The following is an 18,124-nucleotide window of genomic DNA, read 5'->3' on the forward strand; positions in this document are numbered from 1 at the left end:
ACACGTTTCTGCACAGCTTTCCAAGTATACTCATCGTGGCTATGCACGCACTGCAATCCAAATGATTTCTTATTCAAATTATTACTCTACCAGGCCTTCAGGGCAGCAATGGTAGAGTAATAATTCACGACATTTACAGTACATAAAAAATAGGAAAGTTTAAGAAAAATAACAGATCCACCATTGCAAACAAAGTTTAAAACAAACAACAAGAAAACAGAAATCTAAAATTATGGTGACAAAAATGCTCCACAGCTTTCTGTTCTTGGAAGAACTGAAAATAAAAGAAGAAAAAATGATGGTGTGTGTGCAAACGCTGTCTATTGCCTTTGTGTAATTGTTTGTAGTGGAGTTCCTGTCCTTATCATATGCGGCGTATCCGCACATTTTCAAATTTTGGGCAGCATGCGGACAGTGTGTACGGACGAGCGCGGACCCTGTTTATGACTAAAACGACGTCAAGTGTACGGCGCACATACGCGGACTTCCCTAGTATACTTTCAGCTTTAGGATTGGGTTAGGAGCTTTTAAATAATTTTTCTCAAACTATTATTTCACACTAATTTGAGGGGGGTGGCTTAGCTAGGGGACCCCCATAATCTTTGACATAATTCCAACACTGCTAACAACTGTTCTCCACTGAAAACTTACTTTATATCAAATCAATAATAATTTAACATAGTAGTATCTAACTAAATATTTATTTTACAACAAAAACAAACATACAAATTATGTTGTTTATTATGTTGAACCTGAAATGAATTACTAAAATGAATTTAATCAGACTTTCCAAATACACTTATTAAAGAGGCGTTCACGATGACAGCATCTGGACTTCAATCATATTAATTTTCAAAGATTCAACTTTAGACTTTATGCAAATGTTCAGAGATTCAATGTCCCAACTACCAATCGGATTGCATCAAACGTGATCCGCCTGCAAGACAAAGCAGTCGGTATTACAAAGCCTTCAGTGTGAACGCCCCTTGACTTTAATCCACCGTACTCCGTTATTTCTTTGTCCTAAAGCAAACACACATCAATAATACACCTGCACAATGTAAAAGTACAGTACGGTGTGAAATGAATGGATGAGCTTTGTGCTGTTCGCTTACAGCTCTCTGATGATTAATGCATGCTCTGTGCTCGAAAACAACGCAGCCTTATACACACACGATCAAGTCTATGCACACAACCCATAAAAGTGTTTACACTGAAAGACAAATGGCAGATAAGAGAGTGTGTGAACAGGGCAGGTAGGTATTCTTGAAGGTCACAGCTGTGTTTGCGGATTATATTTAGCGCTGCCCATCTGATCTGGAGAAATTGAGGAGACAAAAACCGTGAGAGTCATCAGCTGCACCATTCGAAACGTCCTCCGTGAAGGCACTACAAAATCGGCACTGGGTTCGGTCTATGACCTTTATATATACAGCAGGCGATGTCCACCGACTGCAAATCACTCGCCTTTATCACCGCACGGTCGAGACACTGCATGTGGTCCTGTTTTATTAATGACAATGACGGATAATCTTTCCAGTGGGGCTTAATAATAAAGGTTCGTCGGATGACATTGAGAATAAATGTGTGGTACCTCAAAAGCTGTTGGGTCTTATGATCCATAAAATATACTAAAAGGGATAAACTATTATTTGTCAATGCTAGGTTGTGATCTGGTCTTGGTTTAGGATGTTGGCGGTACATGAGGGAAATTGGGAATATGGAGCCAATGGCAAATGTCCAAATGGCAATTTCTGGAGGGCATATGAGCAGTTTTCACAGAAAAGAGGCGGTGCTTGGCAGGGCATCAGACAACACACACTCTTTTCTCAACCATGGTAAATGTCATTGGATCACAAATGAAAGCATCACACCAGGACAATGCCTTCAATGAGTTGTACTACTACTTCGTCTATAAACGTGCACTGAAAATTTAATAAAAGTGTTTTTCTTCATTTCAACCCTGTCCACCTCAAAGTATGAGCCACAAAAGATGGTTTGGTTAGATTGATGACGCAATAAAACACAATTGTTCGTATTATCATTAGCCAACCTAACTACACTAGAAGTAGGTGAAAAAGTTGATTCTGTAAGAAGCAGGGTTCCCACACTTTAGTTAACTTCAAATTTAAGAAACTTTCAAGGACTTTCCACGTCCAATACCCTCAAATTCAAGGACTAAATGTGGGGACACATTTCAAGTGAGAGCAAGGTTACATCGTGTTACCTTTTAGGATACATTGTTACAGTTCCCTTACAGTTCGAGGGAACTCGTGCTGACACTTTGGGGACGCCTCCAATGGTAAGTGTGTCTAAATGTGTATATAAAATTCAACCAATGGTGAAGCTTAACGACAAAGACAGGGTGACGCGTGAGCCAGGAAGTATATCGCTTTCTTAAATATTGCCAAAGATGGCGTTACAGGGACGCAGGAAGAATGTGTTCCCTTCTCAGGGAACAACAGTTACATACGTAACCCGAGACGTTTTCATGTGTCAAACACAACTATGCAAAAAAGCATTTTGGTGTGAATCAACATTCGCATACAGAAGATATAAGCATTTAAAGCGAACAGTTTAGCAAGTGTGCTTAAAAGGCTAGAATTTTTATGATATTATCCTACACTACACAGGGAATAATATGTTTTTTTTTTCCAAAAAAACTTCTTGCATAAAATAGATTCAAGCACTTTTAATGATCTGCATATATGTATGTATATTTTTAAAAACTTCCCAGGGCCTTGAATTTTTCCCCCAAGATTCAAAAACTTTCAAGGATTTCCAGGACCAGTGGGAACCCTGAAGAAAGTCTTAGACACCCAGCCCAAGTTTTGGTGCAAACTGGCTCTAATTTGCTGGTAAAGGGTTACACACAGCTGAGACCACACAGACAGAGCTTGGTGATTATGAGGATGAATGGAAACATATGCAGTATATGATCCAGGTGCATGCTGGGATTAAGCAGCACAAACCAGCGTTTTTTTTGAGTGATGTCAAGATAATGAATTTATATCATGAACAAGTAAAAACATCACATAAAGGACAAAGTCAACAAGAAAACCACATTTCAGCACGCTGCTCACGGTCACACTATGCACATGTCGATTTACACACGATCACGTCACATGCTTTAGTGCAAAGCTCACGTAAGCGTTAGTTCGGTTAGCTTTGGACACACTCTTAATGAGACCCAAACACTTACGGTGGCCGGGTTCTCTGAGTCGTCGGCCCTGTGGCCCTGATTCAAAACAAGAATCAGAAGTCAATGTAAACTCAGTGAACCCGCACTGTCAAAGGAATCTGTAAAAAATGTGGCTCTGGTTCACATTTGTAATGGTGAAGTGTGTAATTTCAGCATAGCTAGTAAGCAGCAGCTCAGACGTGATATATCAATTTTTGGGTTATGAGATTATAATATTTGGGTATTTTTTAAGAATAGTTACTCTGTGATATATTGGAATCTTTTAATTATTTTCTTTAGTATTCTTCCATGAGGTTTAATGTTTTGTTTAATAATATTCCTATCTTTCTCTGCATTTAAATTGAAATACATTGACTTCTCACAGACCTGCTCTACTTCTCCCAAAGATTAATATGCAAGATTTTACTTTGAAAAATCACTCATGTGCAAAGTTATAAAATCAAACCATAAATGTACGTTAAATCAGAATATGAGAATGTATTTTTATATAGTAAATTACACACTTCACCTTCTGGACATTTTTAAAAGACAAAATTACTCTTCTCAACCCTACCGCTGACATATATTGCTTCATCTATCTACCCAATTCCCATTCACAAAAGCATTTTGTCAAAACTCTGTACTCTGGTCTGAAAGATGGCTGTGCTCATATCAGTGTTAAGCAGAGCTGACACTACTGCTGAAAAAATTACTGGCTAAATCTAATTTTACCCCCAAGAAAAATGGTTAAATACACCCAAAATTGTTTAAAAGGATAGTTCACCCAAAAATGAAAACAATGTCATCAATGACTCAGCCTCATGTAGTTTCAAACTCGCAAGACCTCCGTTCTTTTTTTGGAACACAGTTTAAAATGTTTTATATTTAGTCTGGGAGCTTGATGACCCTTTATTGAAAATCTATGTACGGTATACTGTCCATGTCCAGAAAGGTAATAAAAACATCATCAAAGTAGTCCACGTGACATCAGTGGGTCAGTTAGAATGTGTTGAAGCATCGAAAATACATATTGGTCCAAAAATAACGAATTTAGTCAGCATTGTCTTCTCTTAAGTGTCTGTTGTGAAGCACATGCGCGAGACTAAAGTCACGTGACTGCAGTTACGCAGATGATGTACGATGCGGCTGACGTGTTATCTGGTGCGCCCCTTTTTTTGTGCGCCCGGGCTTCATTTACATTCGGAGGGAGACGCACGCTGTAAGATTGAAAAATAAACTTTGCAAACATCCGCATCACTGCAGTCACGTGACTTTAGTCGCGCGCATGCGCTTCACAACAGATGATGGAAGAGAAGACAATGCTGAATAAAGAGGTAATTTTTGGACCAAAATGTATTTTCGATGCTTCAACACATTCTAAATGACCCACTGATGTCACATGGACTTTCCTTTGATGATGTTTTTATTACCTTTCTGGACTTAAACAGTATACCGTACATAGATTTTCAATGAAGGGTCAACAACTGTTTTTGGGTGAACTATCCCTTTAAGTGAAAAATATAAGAACAACGAAGCTGCAAAGGAAGCTAGAGGAGATATGGGAAAAAGTAGGAAATAGACGTGGGAATCTTTAGGCACATCATAACTCCATGTAATTTAGTTTCTGAAGTCAAAATCAGTAACAATTCCTGACACATCTTTAAGGGTGCTATCATTTTGGAAAGAAATGTGACTGGTCGATAAAAGGTAGAAAAACAGAAAGCATATCAGACCTGCCGTTGCTGATCTGCGGCGGTGAGTGTCTCGAGTGGTCCGATGGCTCAGAACGTCGGTCCGGAGAACGGGAACGACTGCTCCTTTTCCTGTCGTGGGATCGGTTGGAATGATCAGACCCCACGGAGTGGATATCTGAAATATCTAACAAACAGAACAATAAATTCACATCTCTTCGTGTAATCAACTACACCAGATTTACTTTGTGATTGCCCGTTTATTACTCTTTAGCCCACGAGTCTCCAACCTTGTTCCTGGAGGGCACCTGTCCTGCATATTTCAGTTCCAAACCTACTCCACCACCCCTGCTTTTAGGTAGCCCTAAACGACTCGATTAGCAGGTTCAGGTGTGTTTGATTGGGGTAGGAACTGAAATCTGCAAGACAGGTGCCGTCCAGGGATTTTGTGTGCTGTACAGAGACTCTCTCACCATCTCGATCAGAAGCGTTAGCTGAAGGAATACTGTCATCTAGATCTGGGATATTGAGCAGAGTCGCCCTTTCGTCTCTCTGCACAACCATCTTCAGCTTGCCCTTCGACCTCTCGATCAGCTTCTTGGCATCGATCAGGGACAGGTTCTCCGTCACTGTGCCATTAATCTGAAACAACAGTCCATCAGCATAGACATTTGGTTTATTAGATTACAACACACTATTTCACATTCACCAAAATATAAAATGAAATAACTGAATTGTTAACTATTTCTCTTATATAGACTCGGTTCTCTCTCCAATCTTCCTCCAACATCCAATATTTCTTTATCTTACCTTGAGCACCACATCTCCCTCCTGTATGTTTCCGTCTCGGGCCGCCAGGCTCTCAGGAGAAATGTCCTTTACGAAGATGTGGCTGGCCAGGCGAAGCCCATATTCTGCTTACAGTGTAAAAAGCAGCAACACTCCATGTTAGTATAAGTTAGCCCTGAATGATGCTTTGAAATTTAAAGCCCACATTCTGTATACAGATTAAGCCACAGCAACATACAATATATGGCATGTTTGCATAAATAGTGCGCCCAAAAAGTATTTTTAATGCGCGAGCGGAATTAAATAACATTTTTTTATAAAACTAAAAAGTCACACAATTACAAAAGAATAAAGTTTTCTTCACTTTTTAAAACGTAGTTTGTAGCTTCTAGGCAACAGACGGCATCAAATGTTAATATGCAATAACAATATTTACCCCCCGAAATCTTGGTATTGGTCAGACGAACACTCACAAAATTCAAAAATCACAACATTAAATGTTACTCCAAAACAACTTGATATGATTGGACGACACTGGTTTGAAGGGTCAACGCGGTCATCTTCACCTTCATTTTTGCGAGACTTGACGAGGGTGACCTTGGCTGGGCGTGGAGGGAGGTTGGAGGACACAGAGTGGCGGTCCGAGCGTGGGGACAGACTCCTCTCTCTGGAGCCGCTGCGCTCTCTGTCTCGGTCCTTCCTCCCGCCCACCCGGTCGCCCCTGCCGTTTCTTCGGCCCGTGGCCCCGCCTCCGCTGTAGGCACTGGGCCCACTACGTGCACTTCGGGACTCATAAATCTCATCTTCGTAGCTGTCGTCATCCTCGTCGTGCTCCGACATGGTCTCGCGCTCGCCTGGCCGGCCCTGGGAGGCTTGAACCTTCCTTTTTCTCCTGATGGTCTGATGAAAGAAAGAGAGCCATTCACAATATCACTAAGTTTTGGCACAGAAAAATGCATGACAATGTATACATGAACTCTAGCAAATCAAACTTTTTGTATTGAAGTTAGTCTTTTTTTGTTTTTCTTCTCCGTTATTCTTTGTGTTTGTTTGTTTTTCTGATTTAAAAGCAAGGTTAAAATTTTAAACGTTGAACAATTGTCTAAAATTGCTCAATTCATTCAGGAATGCTTAATTTTTCAGACAATGACCAAAACTTCAGATACAAATTATTTTAATGCAATTTTGAAAGTTTGTTTCTAATTTGGACATTTTTATTAGGGCTGTCTAAAGGTTAATCTCGAGTAATCACATACAAAATAAAAGTTTTTTGCATAATTAAAATTAAATATTAAATATAAAATTAATAATTTATGTGTATGCACTGTGTAACTATATATATATATATATATATATATATATATATATATATATGTATGTATGTATGTATGTATGTATGTATATATATAGGGCTGTCAATAGATTAAAATATATCAAATTTGTAAAATATTTATAAATATAAAAACACACACACATTAATATTTGTATTTAAGAAACATTTACATGTATATTTTTATATATTTTGACATTTTTTATTATAAATATAAATAAAAATAGACCTAAATTACACTTTTCCTAAATTCATATATGTATGTGTGTATTTATATATACATAATATACACACACACACACACACACACACACACACACACAATACACACACACATATATTAGGCAAACACAAAATTTCATTTTGTATGGGATTAATCACAATTAATCTTTTGACAGCCCTAATTTTTATAATTTGGTTGAACCGAACTGGTCATCCAAGTAATACAGTTTGTTTGATGTTTTACCAGTTTTACCTGGTAAAGATATCCCCTGTAAGATATTAGTACAACATCTTGCTAATTTTTATTATATGTTGGTACACAAACTATTCTTATATAAAACACAATAAAATGAATAAAATAAAGGGACACGTACTATTTTTGCATTCTTCCCACTCTTGCGAAGCTGCTGCACAGCATACGCGTGATCCACGTTATCCATAGAGACGGCGTTGACCATCACCACTCTGTCATTCTCTCTGCCAGAGACATAAACCAGTAAGCAAAAGTGCCAATCCAGCTGATCTCAACGCAACACTGAGTAAAGCCTGATCAGCAGTACTGTTCGCTCATGTAATACAGGATTGAGACGCTACATAACAGTAAAGTGAGGGGTCGGACTTAAGTACGATTACATCATTTGTTTCGGCTAATTTCATCAACTTTTTTAGATATACAGAATGTAATTTATTCAACAGACATATTTCTATAACCACCAAAACTGTAAATATAATCTACATAGCCAATGAAAACTGTTATTTTGCCATACAGCACCACAAAATATCAACTACACTGTTAAACTACACAACAAAACATTATAAAATCAATTGATTATACAATATATTGAATAAATAATTTTTTTGTAATATAGCCCATAGAAGGAAAGTGAATTAGTTAAATTAAACACAATGATGAAATACCAGTATCAATGGATGACATTTAAACATTGCATTTTATGTCACATTTCCTGTAAATACTTCAGCATGTTAAATCATAATAAAACATCAGGTTAATTAATTTTTTGTAAATCCTCAAATTCAAGTCACTGAAATGGAAAAATAATTTTTAATTCAGCTTTGAAAGTCACATTAAGGCTGATTTATACTTCTGCGTCAGACCTACGCCGCTGTGCGTAGCACTTCGTAGCCTTACTTGCATCTTTTCAAAAATGTAACAACATGTCAATACCACAGCAATCAATCACTGTGATTGGTCTGCAATAACCCCTCCCTTAGGTAAAAAAAATCTGCATTTTATTTCCTTATTTCCACTTGCAACAGTATAAACAAAAATAGACCAAGTTGAGGAGCGATATTTAACAACTCAAGCTGCAACAAAAGTCACACAACAAGCTGCTTCTTATTTGGCTTTTGCCTTGATAATGTAAAATAAAATCCTGGCGACACTACCTACACCATCGACGTATAAATAAAAACTGACCCGTAGCCTATGACGTACAGGTTGTGGTGTCGATCAGACGTAGTAGTATAAATCAGCCTTAACCCTGGTAAAGATGAAACTTACTGCAGTAAGCCCTCAGCTGGTCCTCCCTTCAGTACATCAGATATGACAATAGATGTCTCACCGCTCTGAAAGTGAGGGTTATCCCTTCCACCTGAGATTGCAATCCCGAAACCGAACCCGGGTGCCTGTGAGATACACAGCTATGTGTTAATAGTCTGGTGGTGATGGGGGTATTCAAATCAGAGGACAGACAGAACTGGATCAAGGAAATAAAGAGATAAGGGGGATGGAATGTGAAGATAAATAAGGGCGTGTGATGGTCAGAGAGATACAGAAAAGGGTAGTGAGATAGAAAGACCTTATCACAGATACAAAGAAAAGAGAAACAATAAGACAACTGTTACAACCAGCGACACAGGCCGAGCTGGACCTGAATTCAGCTACGGTAGATTAAAGTTTTACTTTATAAGTTCACTTTATATTGTAAGTTTATGAAGAACTGATTCAAACTGACCAAAATGTAACATCAGAAGTTTATATAGAAAATTTCTTAAGACATTACAGTCCGGTTATATTTCTTAAGGGGCATGCATTGGACACCAAAGCGTTTACGCTGGCAGCCGTCATATGTTTTCAATTGCTTCTAATGAAAGCGCCACGCTTTTCAAAAACGCCAGCAGCTGAGCACCCAAATGGTTAACTTTTGTCACTTCTTATTCTGCCGTCCAATCACAGTGAAGGAGAGGCGGGACAAATATTACCAAATAAGTAACCAAAGCGCTTAGCTTAAAAAAACGCTGGCAAGCGCCCACAGTCGGCATCCGCCTGGTGTTTTCAGCCGCGTTTAAACACTTTCATGTACACGCCCCCTTAACATTATCAAATGAATCAGCTAACACAACGTAACAATGAACAATATAGTATTCGTAATATATCTTAATTTTAGTTTAGCCTAATATAGTTGTTTATCTTAGTTCGTTGTGCATTAACTAATGTTATAACACGGGGCTGTTGAATGCTTTATTTTGATTGGTTGAGAAATGTTCCATGGGTGTTGATTATATTTCAATAACCGCACACCTAACCCTTAAAATGTCTTAAAATAGGCACCAAAGCAATATTTTTGGTAACCGTGGTATAAGCAGAATAATTGACTCTGGTCCTTTGAATTATTCGAAAATAATGCACACCCGCGGTGTAAATACAACGGCCTGTCATCAATTATTCCTTACTTAAAAGAAAAAAGCTTTTGATTTTAAAAATGTATAAGTAAATGTTTAAATTAACATAAACTGAGATTAATTCATGCTGTAGAAGTATTGTTTATTGTTAGTTCACGTTAACTAATGCATTAACCTTATTGTAGTGTTACAGACAATTTTTGTAAACCAAGTCCCTCGTGGCAACATATTTTTGTAATATTTCTCACGTTATACCACCAAAATAAAGTATTTAGATAATAACCATGCCGTGTCTTTATAGTTTAATTGAAAATTAGTTCATCTCTGGTATGATGTGGACTGTGTGGCCATTGGTCCGGAAAAAACAGCTAAATAATGACAAAAACTGTAGGACAAAAAAGTAAAAAACAGATATTATTCACAATTATCATCCAACTGGAAATTGCATGTTGACTGCAGTGCATTGTGGGACACAGTATTCCACTGTACATTTGGCAAAGTGGTAGGTTACTTTACATGTATGTTTGCATTCAATGCACAGTACAAATAGCATTTATCGGTAGTATGCTATTCCAAGCCCACGTTTACACAATGAAACAGCATGCAATACTAGATGTATAACACAATAATGTTACTGTTACACACATTGCACAAAGTCAGATATTATACACATTGTTTCAGTGGTGTATATAAAATCTAACATTGCGTGTAATCGGAGAAATCCACATACACACAAATTAAAATAGACTGAATTCTCACCCTGTGTAGAGTTACAGTGTGCTGTTCCCATATTACTGTCTCCTCCATTGCTGCGCTCTGCATTGAGAAAAAGAAAGAAAGAATAAAAACTGAGAAACACATGAGCTTAAATCGCAAAATTAACAACAACAACTTTAATCGGTTAAGTTCCCACACAACCAAAAAGAATTAAGGTGCATTCTTTTAATTCAAAAGTAAATCAATTCACGCATTCGGAAAAGCACTTTCTGGGCGCTTAAGAGCCCCAAATATGATTTTATAGCCTCCATAGAGTGCTAATGAGCCTCCTACGCGTTGTTATGCAACAGAATCTGTAAATTCTGCAACACGCTGAACAAAGAAACCAACGGTGAAGCCCCACGGCAAACTGATCTCGGTTCGCCACACGAGCGCCTGAACCTTTGATGGTGTTCCAGCGGGCACAACAAAGGATGGGGAGATGTCCCATGCTGACATACAGCAAAGTCACCTGAGGTTCTCGAGAGCTTATTTATTAAATTATTTCTTCATCGCTCTGCAATGCAGTCAACTCAGATAGAAGGTTGACACAGTCACAGCAAAAGCGTTGTGTTTATTTTAATAATAACAAATTAATCACAACGAAATCTTTATTGAATGTCAACAAACGTAATGCTATTAACTTCTGGAATGCAGTGCATTACGTAACTTACTTTCATCAAAGTCAGGAATAATGCACAATGATGCTTAACTAAAGGGTTTATTTAGCAAAACTGAGTCTCTGACTATACATTAGCCCCCTTTTACACCACTACTTTGTGTACTCATAAATAGCTATTTTTTTTGCATGACAATTATAGACCATTCCTCATGGGGACATAACCTCTAAATACTTACTACTTACATACTAACGTCAACGGTAAAAAATGTTTATCATTTCGTGCATGTAAGACGAGGAGCACACGGTTAAAAATATCCTTAGAAACCTTTCAAGTATTCATAGTTTTGAGAAAAAAATTTATGCATTACTGATAGTGATACTCAAATGACAATTTATTTAATTTGATCAATCGAAAGTGAGTTTCAATTAATAAACAGAAATTGATTAAACTAGGGCTGCAACTAATGATTATTTTTATAATGATTAATCGGGTGATTCATTTTTCAATTAATCGGATGAAAAATATTTACTTTTAAGATTTTTCATTTTTAGCTAAATAAGTTTTTACTAATAAAATATTTTTGATTTTGATATTTTAAACTTTAAATAAAACAACGTTTGGCAGCTTTTTAATAGTAAAACATATTTAAATTAGGGCTGGGAAAACTTTAATCGCGATTAATCGCATAAAAAATATAAGCATAATATATTTTGCATAATATATGTGTGTGTACTGTGTGTAATTATTGTGTATATTTAACCACACACACATATATTCATGTCAGATTTTTTACATTTATATATAAATTTTTAATTTATATATAATACAGAATATATAAAAATATAAATAAATATATATACACATGTAAATGTTTCTTAAATACATACATACATGAATGTGTGTGTAGTTATATGTACAATACATAATACTTGCACACAGCACACACTTTTAATGCAAAAAAAATCACTTTTATTTTGTATGCGATTAATCGCGATTAATCTTTACCCAGCCCTAATTTAAATGTCAACATATAAATAAACAAAATGAATAGTCTTTTAGAGATGTGCTGAGGAAATCCACAGACTAATAAACTCATTTTAATCTTCAACTTTAGACCTTGATGAGAATAAACAATATTCATTATTAACAAAAAATAAGCCATTATGATATGAAATTGATATACATGCATTGTTACAGTAATAAAACCAGGATTTCCCCCTTACTTTAAAACAGATGCTTCGTTTGTGGTGCATACTATTTTTATGAAAACTAGGGCTGCATAACGATTAATCGCGATTAATCGTTATGCAGCCCTAATGAAAACCCAACAACAATTAAACAAATACAAACTCACACATATTAAAGGAAATTAAACCTTAATTAACCAGCATTCGTTTGCGCTTTTGCTTTTGTCATTGTCCTGTCAGGGTTGCCAGATCCGTGAAACAGAACCAGCCCAATGGCTTTTCAACATGGCTTAGGAAATAGTAAAATAAAATAAAATTAATTGAAATCAAGTGAAAATAAATACAACAATAAAAAACATCACACATTCACCAAATTCCTTGATTTTTTTCAAAATCAACCAGAAGCATCCCCTAGCTCTTCACAATAATGAACGTTATCCAACTTAAACGCAACAAATGCAAACCGTGACGACAGATTGATTGACCTTCTGTGTGAATCATGGCCAATCGCTAAATGACCTCACAGCAAGAGAGGAAAGATGAATGACACCCCATGTCATTCCTTCACGGGTCTGGAGATCAAGTATCAGCCCGTCCATCTTGCGCCTTTGACCTCGCAGATTATAACTAAGCGAGTCCCGTTTCCTCTACTTCACAGCCCCCAGCTCCCTTTACAACGTGCCCATCCCAAACCCTGCACTACATCTTGTTAGCGCTCAGCTAGTTAAATGCGCAATAGGTCTGACAGCCAGAGTTATGGTTATCGCTCCCTTGCCAAGGCTAAGAAATGCCTTAACTCGACTGCGGCCTGATCCGTTTAATCTCAACAACAATTTATAAAGGCAGTGATTTTTGAAGATCAAGCAGTTTGTGTTCAAGTCGCTTGGCTAATCTGACCAAATGAAGTCTTTTGCCATTAGGGACTCATTAATTCAACCTCGGCTATCTTTCGGTGGCGTCTACAGAGAGCAAAGCAATGCACTTTGGGGGCTTTTATTCACTGTCCATATTACAATACGTCTTTATCAGGATGGTGTTCCCTCTTAACGATGGGGTGTGTTCGTCATCCATTACGCTCAAGGAAACCCTCCCCTGTGATCAGTACGTCAACCAGATGAGCTCGTTCTGAACATGATTATGATGTAATAAAACTTGACTGATGGATTATAAAGTAAAGGAAAAGCCAAATCAGAGGCACAGAGAGTGAAAGAGGAGGGAATTGGGAAAGATGGCAGTGCACTGTGGGAAATGTGCTGAGCTAGGGGACAATTACTGCTAGCTCAACCCTTCACCTGCGGCCTGCATGCCAATGAGGAGCTGCTTGTATCGATTGGCTACTATTAACATATCCTGCTATCAGCCGTATCTTCTTCCACACTTCTTCCATTCTATGCTGCGTATAGACCACAGGTTACAAAAAAGTTATTTTGAAACTCTTAAAAAGTTAGTCTTGTGTGTTGAGATCATGCAAACGGATGAGACCTGACACCAGATTGATTAACAAACTGATATTTGCAAATACGTTATAAATGGCTGTTAAAAATAATGTATTCAAAAATTGCCAAATTCCATGAAATTCTGCACTATAAAGTAAATTCCGTTTTCATGTCCCAATACCCTCCGTGTTTCCTGCATCATAGGGCCCTAATTATACTTCCGAATTTTGAGCAAAAAAGCCATAATAGTTTTTTCGGCGGAAAGAAAAAACTTCGATGTATACAATTATTACAAGTAAAAAGTCTAATATTAATACGGTAAAGTGAGTCGCACACTGGACGAGAAGCAAAGTGCCACGTCTAGGACAACTCTGAGGTATTGTACACTGGATATTGTGCACATTAAATAGCACAAGCTTAGTCAGCGTCTACTTCAAAATGATAAATATACGTTAGCAGCCAATGTTAATAGCTAACGATTTTAGACAAAAATGTTATTTAATGTTAAACTATGCGAGTGGCGCGACAGGGATTTGAGCAGTGTCCAGAGTCACAGCGGACAGTGCCGACAGCCGCCGCGGCCCGCTGGTGTGCGTGCATTCATAGAAAATGTGTTATTTTTTGAGTCATGGCGTGACGCTTCTTGTCCGGTGTGTGACCCCCTTAAGACAAAAACTATTGGCAATGTCGATTTTTAGTTTCAGCAAAATACATCCAAATTTTTATTTTGGTGCATGACTAAATGTAACAGATTTACACATCCATAGTAGGGTCTGCTGTTGGTGACGATCATTACGTTGATTCAGTTTTTCCAGAGGAAACAAAGGTTGTGGAAATCAGACGTGACCTTGGACCTTAAGACCTATTGAAAGGACTGAATGATCCCTCAAAGTCTTAATGTAAATTACATCTAACTCAATACGTGCCCAAGCCCACAGAGACACAGTGTTTGTGCAAGCATAAATCAGCAGTAAACCAAACTGTAATCAATGTTAGACGTGAAGAAGTTTATTGTATAAGCCAGCAATGCAGCAAATCACTGCAGCCGAATGAGAAATGAGATGAGCGTTAAAGCAAAATTAATATCAAGGCTAATCCCCCAGAATGATACAACAGTTCCCATTCAAAAATAAGTAATTCAAGCTCACCCACATGTAGCCATTCACTGAATGGGCACATGCTAGATTTGTCCAACATGTTTGGTCTAATAGACATCAAGTCTTTGAAACAACAGACTGAATCAAAGAAAACAAAGGAACAAGAAACCAAACAGCATTAAAGCCTCAAATGTGACAGCAAAGGATGTATTTAACTCTTACTGTGTATTATATACTTTGGATTCATCCTGTTAACTACAATATAATCTTCCCCACCTCATTTCTTGCTGTTAGAAATGCCAGGGTGAAGGTGCCAGCCAAATGCCAGCCGAGTCAGAGGCTACAGAAAGGCACTAAAAAGGACCTACAGTTTGTTTTATCCGGACAGGTTTAAAAATGAATAAGCTATAAACAAAAAGCACATGTATACATAAGGATATTTTACACACACACAATGAAGGTAATCTGCAAGCATTTACAAGGAGGAAGACCTCTGAGGTAAAACACAATACCGTACTTTGGAAAACCCTTGGAGGAAAATATAAGAAGTTTATGAATATAATAAGTAAGCAAAGCACAGAACACCGAAAGCCAGAATGGAAAAGTTTCATTTTTGAAGAAAGTTGGGAGGATTTATGCACGATTGCCACCGTAAAAACACTGATGCTACATGCCCTGCACTGTTCCGTTAGAATTTATGTGAGGTTTTCACCATACAGCCGAATAGCTAACAAAGGGGCACATGATTCCTGTTGACACAAAATCTTAGTTTAAGTTTCGGCTAAGTGTACGTGCACGGATCTAAGCATTAATCTATTATGTAGTACAAAGACAACATGATCGCACACTACTGTTCCCCACTTTTACTTTTTCACAGAACATTGTTACCTTTAATAGGTTACTGAATGCTTTTTTATCCTTTTATGGTTACATTTACTGTACGCTTCTTGGGGTCACAACTAAGGAATCTTGCTATACGATACACCTCACGATACATGGGTTGAGATATGTTACGCTACATTGCGGTTATATTGGGATAATTCCTATTTTAGAAATACAATAGGATATCATTTTGAGAAGCTGTCATTGAGGACACCACCATATGCACACCTTAGCAAAAAATAATAATAATAATTTGGCACGCCCCATGCTAGTACTTCCTGTCACTGTTTTAAAGGCGAGTTGCATGATTTTTGAAAAACGCTTTGGAAAAGAAAGTTGGGTCGAGTACCAAAACACACTTTTAGCCAATCAGCAGTACAGGACGTGTCTACTAACCGACATCGTTGCCTGGGTTGCATATGCGTGTGTATCAAAAGAAGGTCCAGATTCTATTGGGGTAGGGGCATGTTCGTTTAGGTGATTTCAAATGTCAACATTGGCTTTCAGAGATCATGCACCCCACCTTTAAGTTCACGATTAATGATTGATGAATTTTTTTGAAGGCTGCTTGTTTAATCTATGCTAACAACAAAGCAAAGGCAAAACATTGTTTCTGATGAGGCACCATTTTATGGTTGCGTTTGTATAGATTAAGATATGTAGCACTGTAGCTACTCGCACTAATTGGTCTTAAGAACAAAAGAGATAGAAAGAGAGATAGAAAGAAACAAAGAGAGATACAAGGAAATGTTCAATTTAATTTTCTAATTGACTGGTTTATCTTGCACTAGTTAAAATCAATGTTCTTCCAGTGAATTGGTCGCATGTAAAGAGAAAAGCAGCCTACAGCTGTTTATCATCCTACCAGAAATTTAATTTACTAATGCTTAAAACATCATCCATAAACACTTCTCAAAACATTTGTTTGGTCTTTGTATAAGAATACAGCTTATTGTATTATTCTATTATTTGACATTGATAATCATGATTACAATATAAAGGGCAATTTATCAACAAATATTTTTGTTTCAATCTTGCTGTAATGGGGTGATTCTCACGAAACCATTGAAACAACACGACACTAATGATTTTAGCTTTAAAATGTGTAATATAGTAACATTTAAAAAGCATCAGAATTAACACAATACTGTGTTCTACCTTGCACAATGTGTGATTTCAACATAAGAATGTATAATTGTAAATTTTATCTCATTTTCTGCTGAAATTCTCATTACCGCAATGTGTCTGGCTGTGTTTGAACATGCGTTATGTTGTAATTTAATCAAATTAACACAAAAATATTAAGAAAAAAAATAAATGGATGTTTTGCTAGACTACTTTAGATGACAGAAAAAATATTTACTGAATATTCATGTATAATAATAAGGAAGAAAAATTAGGAAAATGATGTGTCCATGCCTGATGTTCTCATCCTCCGCAACACTTTTTGAGAACAGTTTAAGCACACATACAGAATTTTAATAAAGTTTGATTTTGAGTGACCAAGCACATGGACCAGTTACTTCAAGATGGCTACCAGGTAAGATAATTTTTTTTACAGTTAATTTGAAATATTGTCCTGTCAGAACGCTTACACGACATTTTGATTATCATTACCGCAACAGATGCTTATTAAATGTTAATTTAATTAATAGCAGCATAATACTTTGATTTTAAATGCATGTGCAGAATCTCCAAATTATGTTCTTTCAGGTTTGTCATGTCATTTTGAAAATATGTCAGTGTTGATGTTTTCTGACTGTTGCGGTAATGAGATTTTTTAGAACTAATTTTTTAAATTATGTTACAAAAAGTGTTAAATGATAAGTAAAAGTTTTTAAATTGATGTTCCCATTTACTCCAAACTTTGTTTTTCAATGTCTGGTGGGAAAAAAAGTAAATTTAAGCAATTTTTACATTTTCATGCTTGACATTTTTAAAACCAAGTTTTCGTGAGAATCACCCAATGAGTTATGTGCCATGCCGTTCTTCTGAGCCACCTCAGTTTAAGACACTTCTGATTCTGCTTTGTGTGAAATGGTGTGAAGCGCGTACACGCTCGCGGTGTAGAGCGCGTACACGCTCGTGGTGTGAAGCGTGTCTGCCCTATTCTCCGAGATGTTTTATCAACTGGCTAGTTATCCTCCAGACAGTGACAGACCATGTCTGTCTTTCATTTCAGCCGTGTGGCGCGTGCCCACTCACGGTGTCAAGTGCGTCGGCGCTATTCTCTGAGATGCACTTGACGGCCTTTTGTGCAGCGAATTCTTTTTTTGATAACCTAGTT

General features: G+C 37.1%; 1 protein-coding gene across 11 annotated transcripts in view; it reads right to left on the bottom strand.

The window, feature by feature from the left end:
* The window catches only part of tjp1b (tight junction protein 1b), a 142,868-nt gene that overhangs the window by 26,220 nt on the left and 98,524 nt on the right, over positions 1–18,124 (bottom strand). For 5 of the 11 annotated variants that reach the window (XM_073868836.1, XM_073868835.1, XM_073868834.1 and 2 more), the window contains exons 5-12: positions 10,616–10,672; positions 8,736–8,860; positions 7,588–7,690; positions 6,228–6,561; positions 5,683–5,789; positions 5,346–5,514; positions 4,915–5,059; positions 3,203–3,238 (exon numbers count right to left, since the gene is read on the bottom strand). In XM_073868836.1, the coding sequence (XP_073724937.1) occupies positions 3,203–3,238; positions 4,915–5,059; positions 5,346–5,514; positions 5,683–5,789; positions 6,228–6,561; positions 7,588–7,690; positions 8,736–8,860; positions 10,616–10,672 (1,076 nt within the window). Of the gene's footprint in view, positions 1–3,202; positions 3,239–4,914; positions 5,060–5,345; positions 5,515–5,682; positions 5,790–6,227; positions 6,562–7,587; positions 7,691–8,735; positions 8,861–10,615; positions 10,679–18,124 lie in introns of those variants that run through there. The other 6 variants (XM_073868839.1, XM_073868842.1, XM_073868840.1 and 3 more) reach the window with 3 other exon arrangements.

The sequence above is a fragment of the Misgurnus anguillicaudatus genome, chromosome 6 (genome assembly GCF_027580225.2).
Source record: "Misgurnus anguillicaudatus chromosome 6, ASM2758022v2, whole genome shotgun sequence".
NCBI classification, from domain to species: Eukaryota; Metazoa; Chordata; class Actinopteri; order Cypriniformes; family Cobitidae; genus Misgurnus; species Misgurnus anguillicaudatus.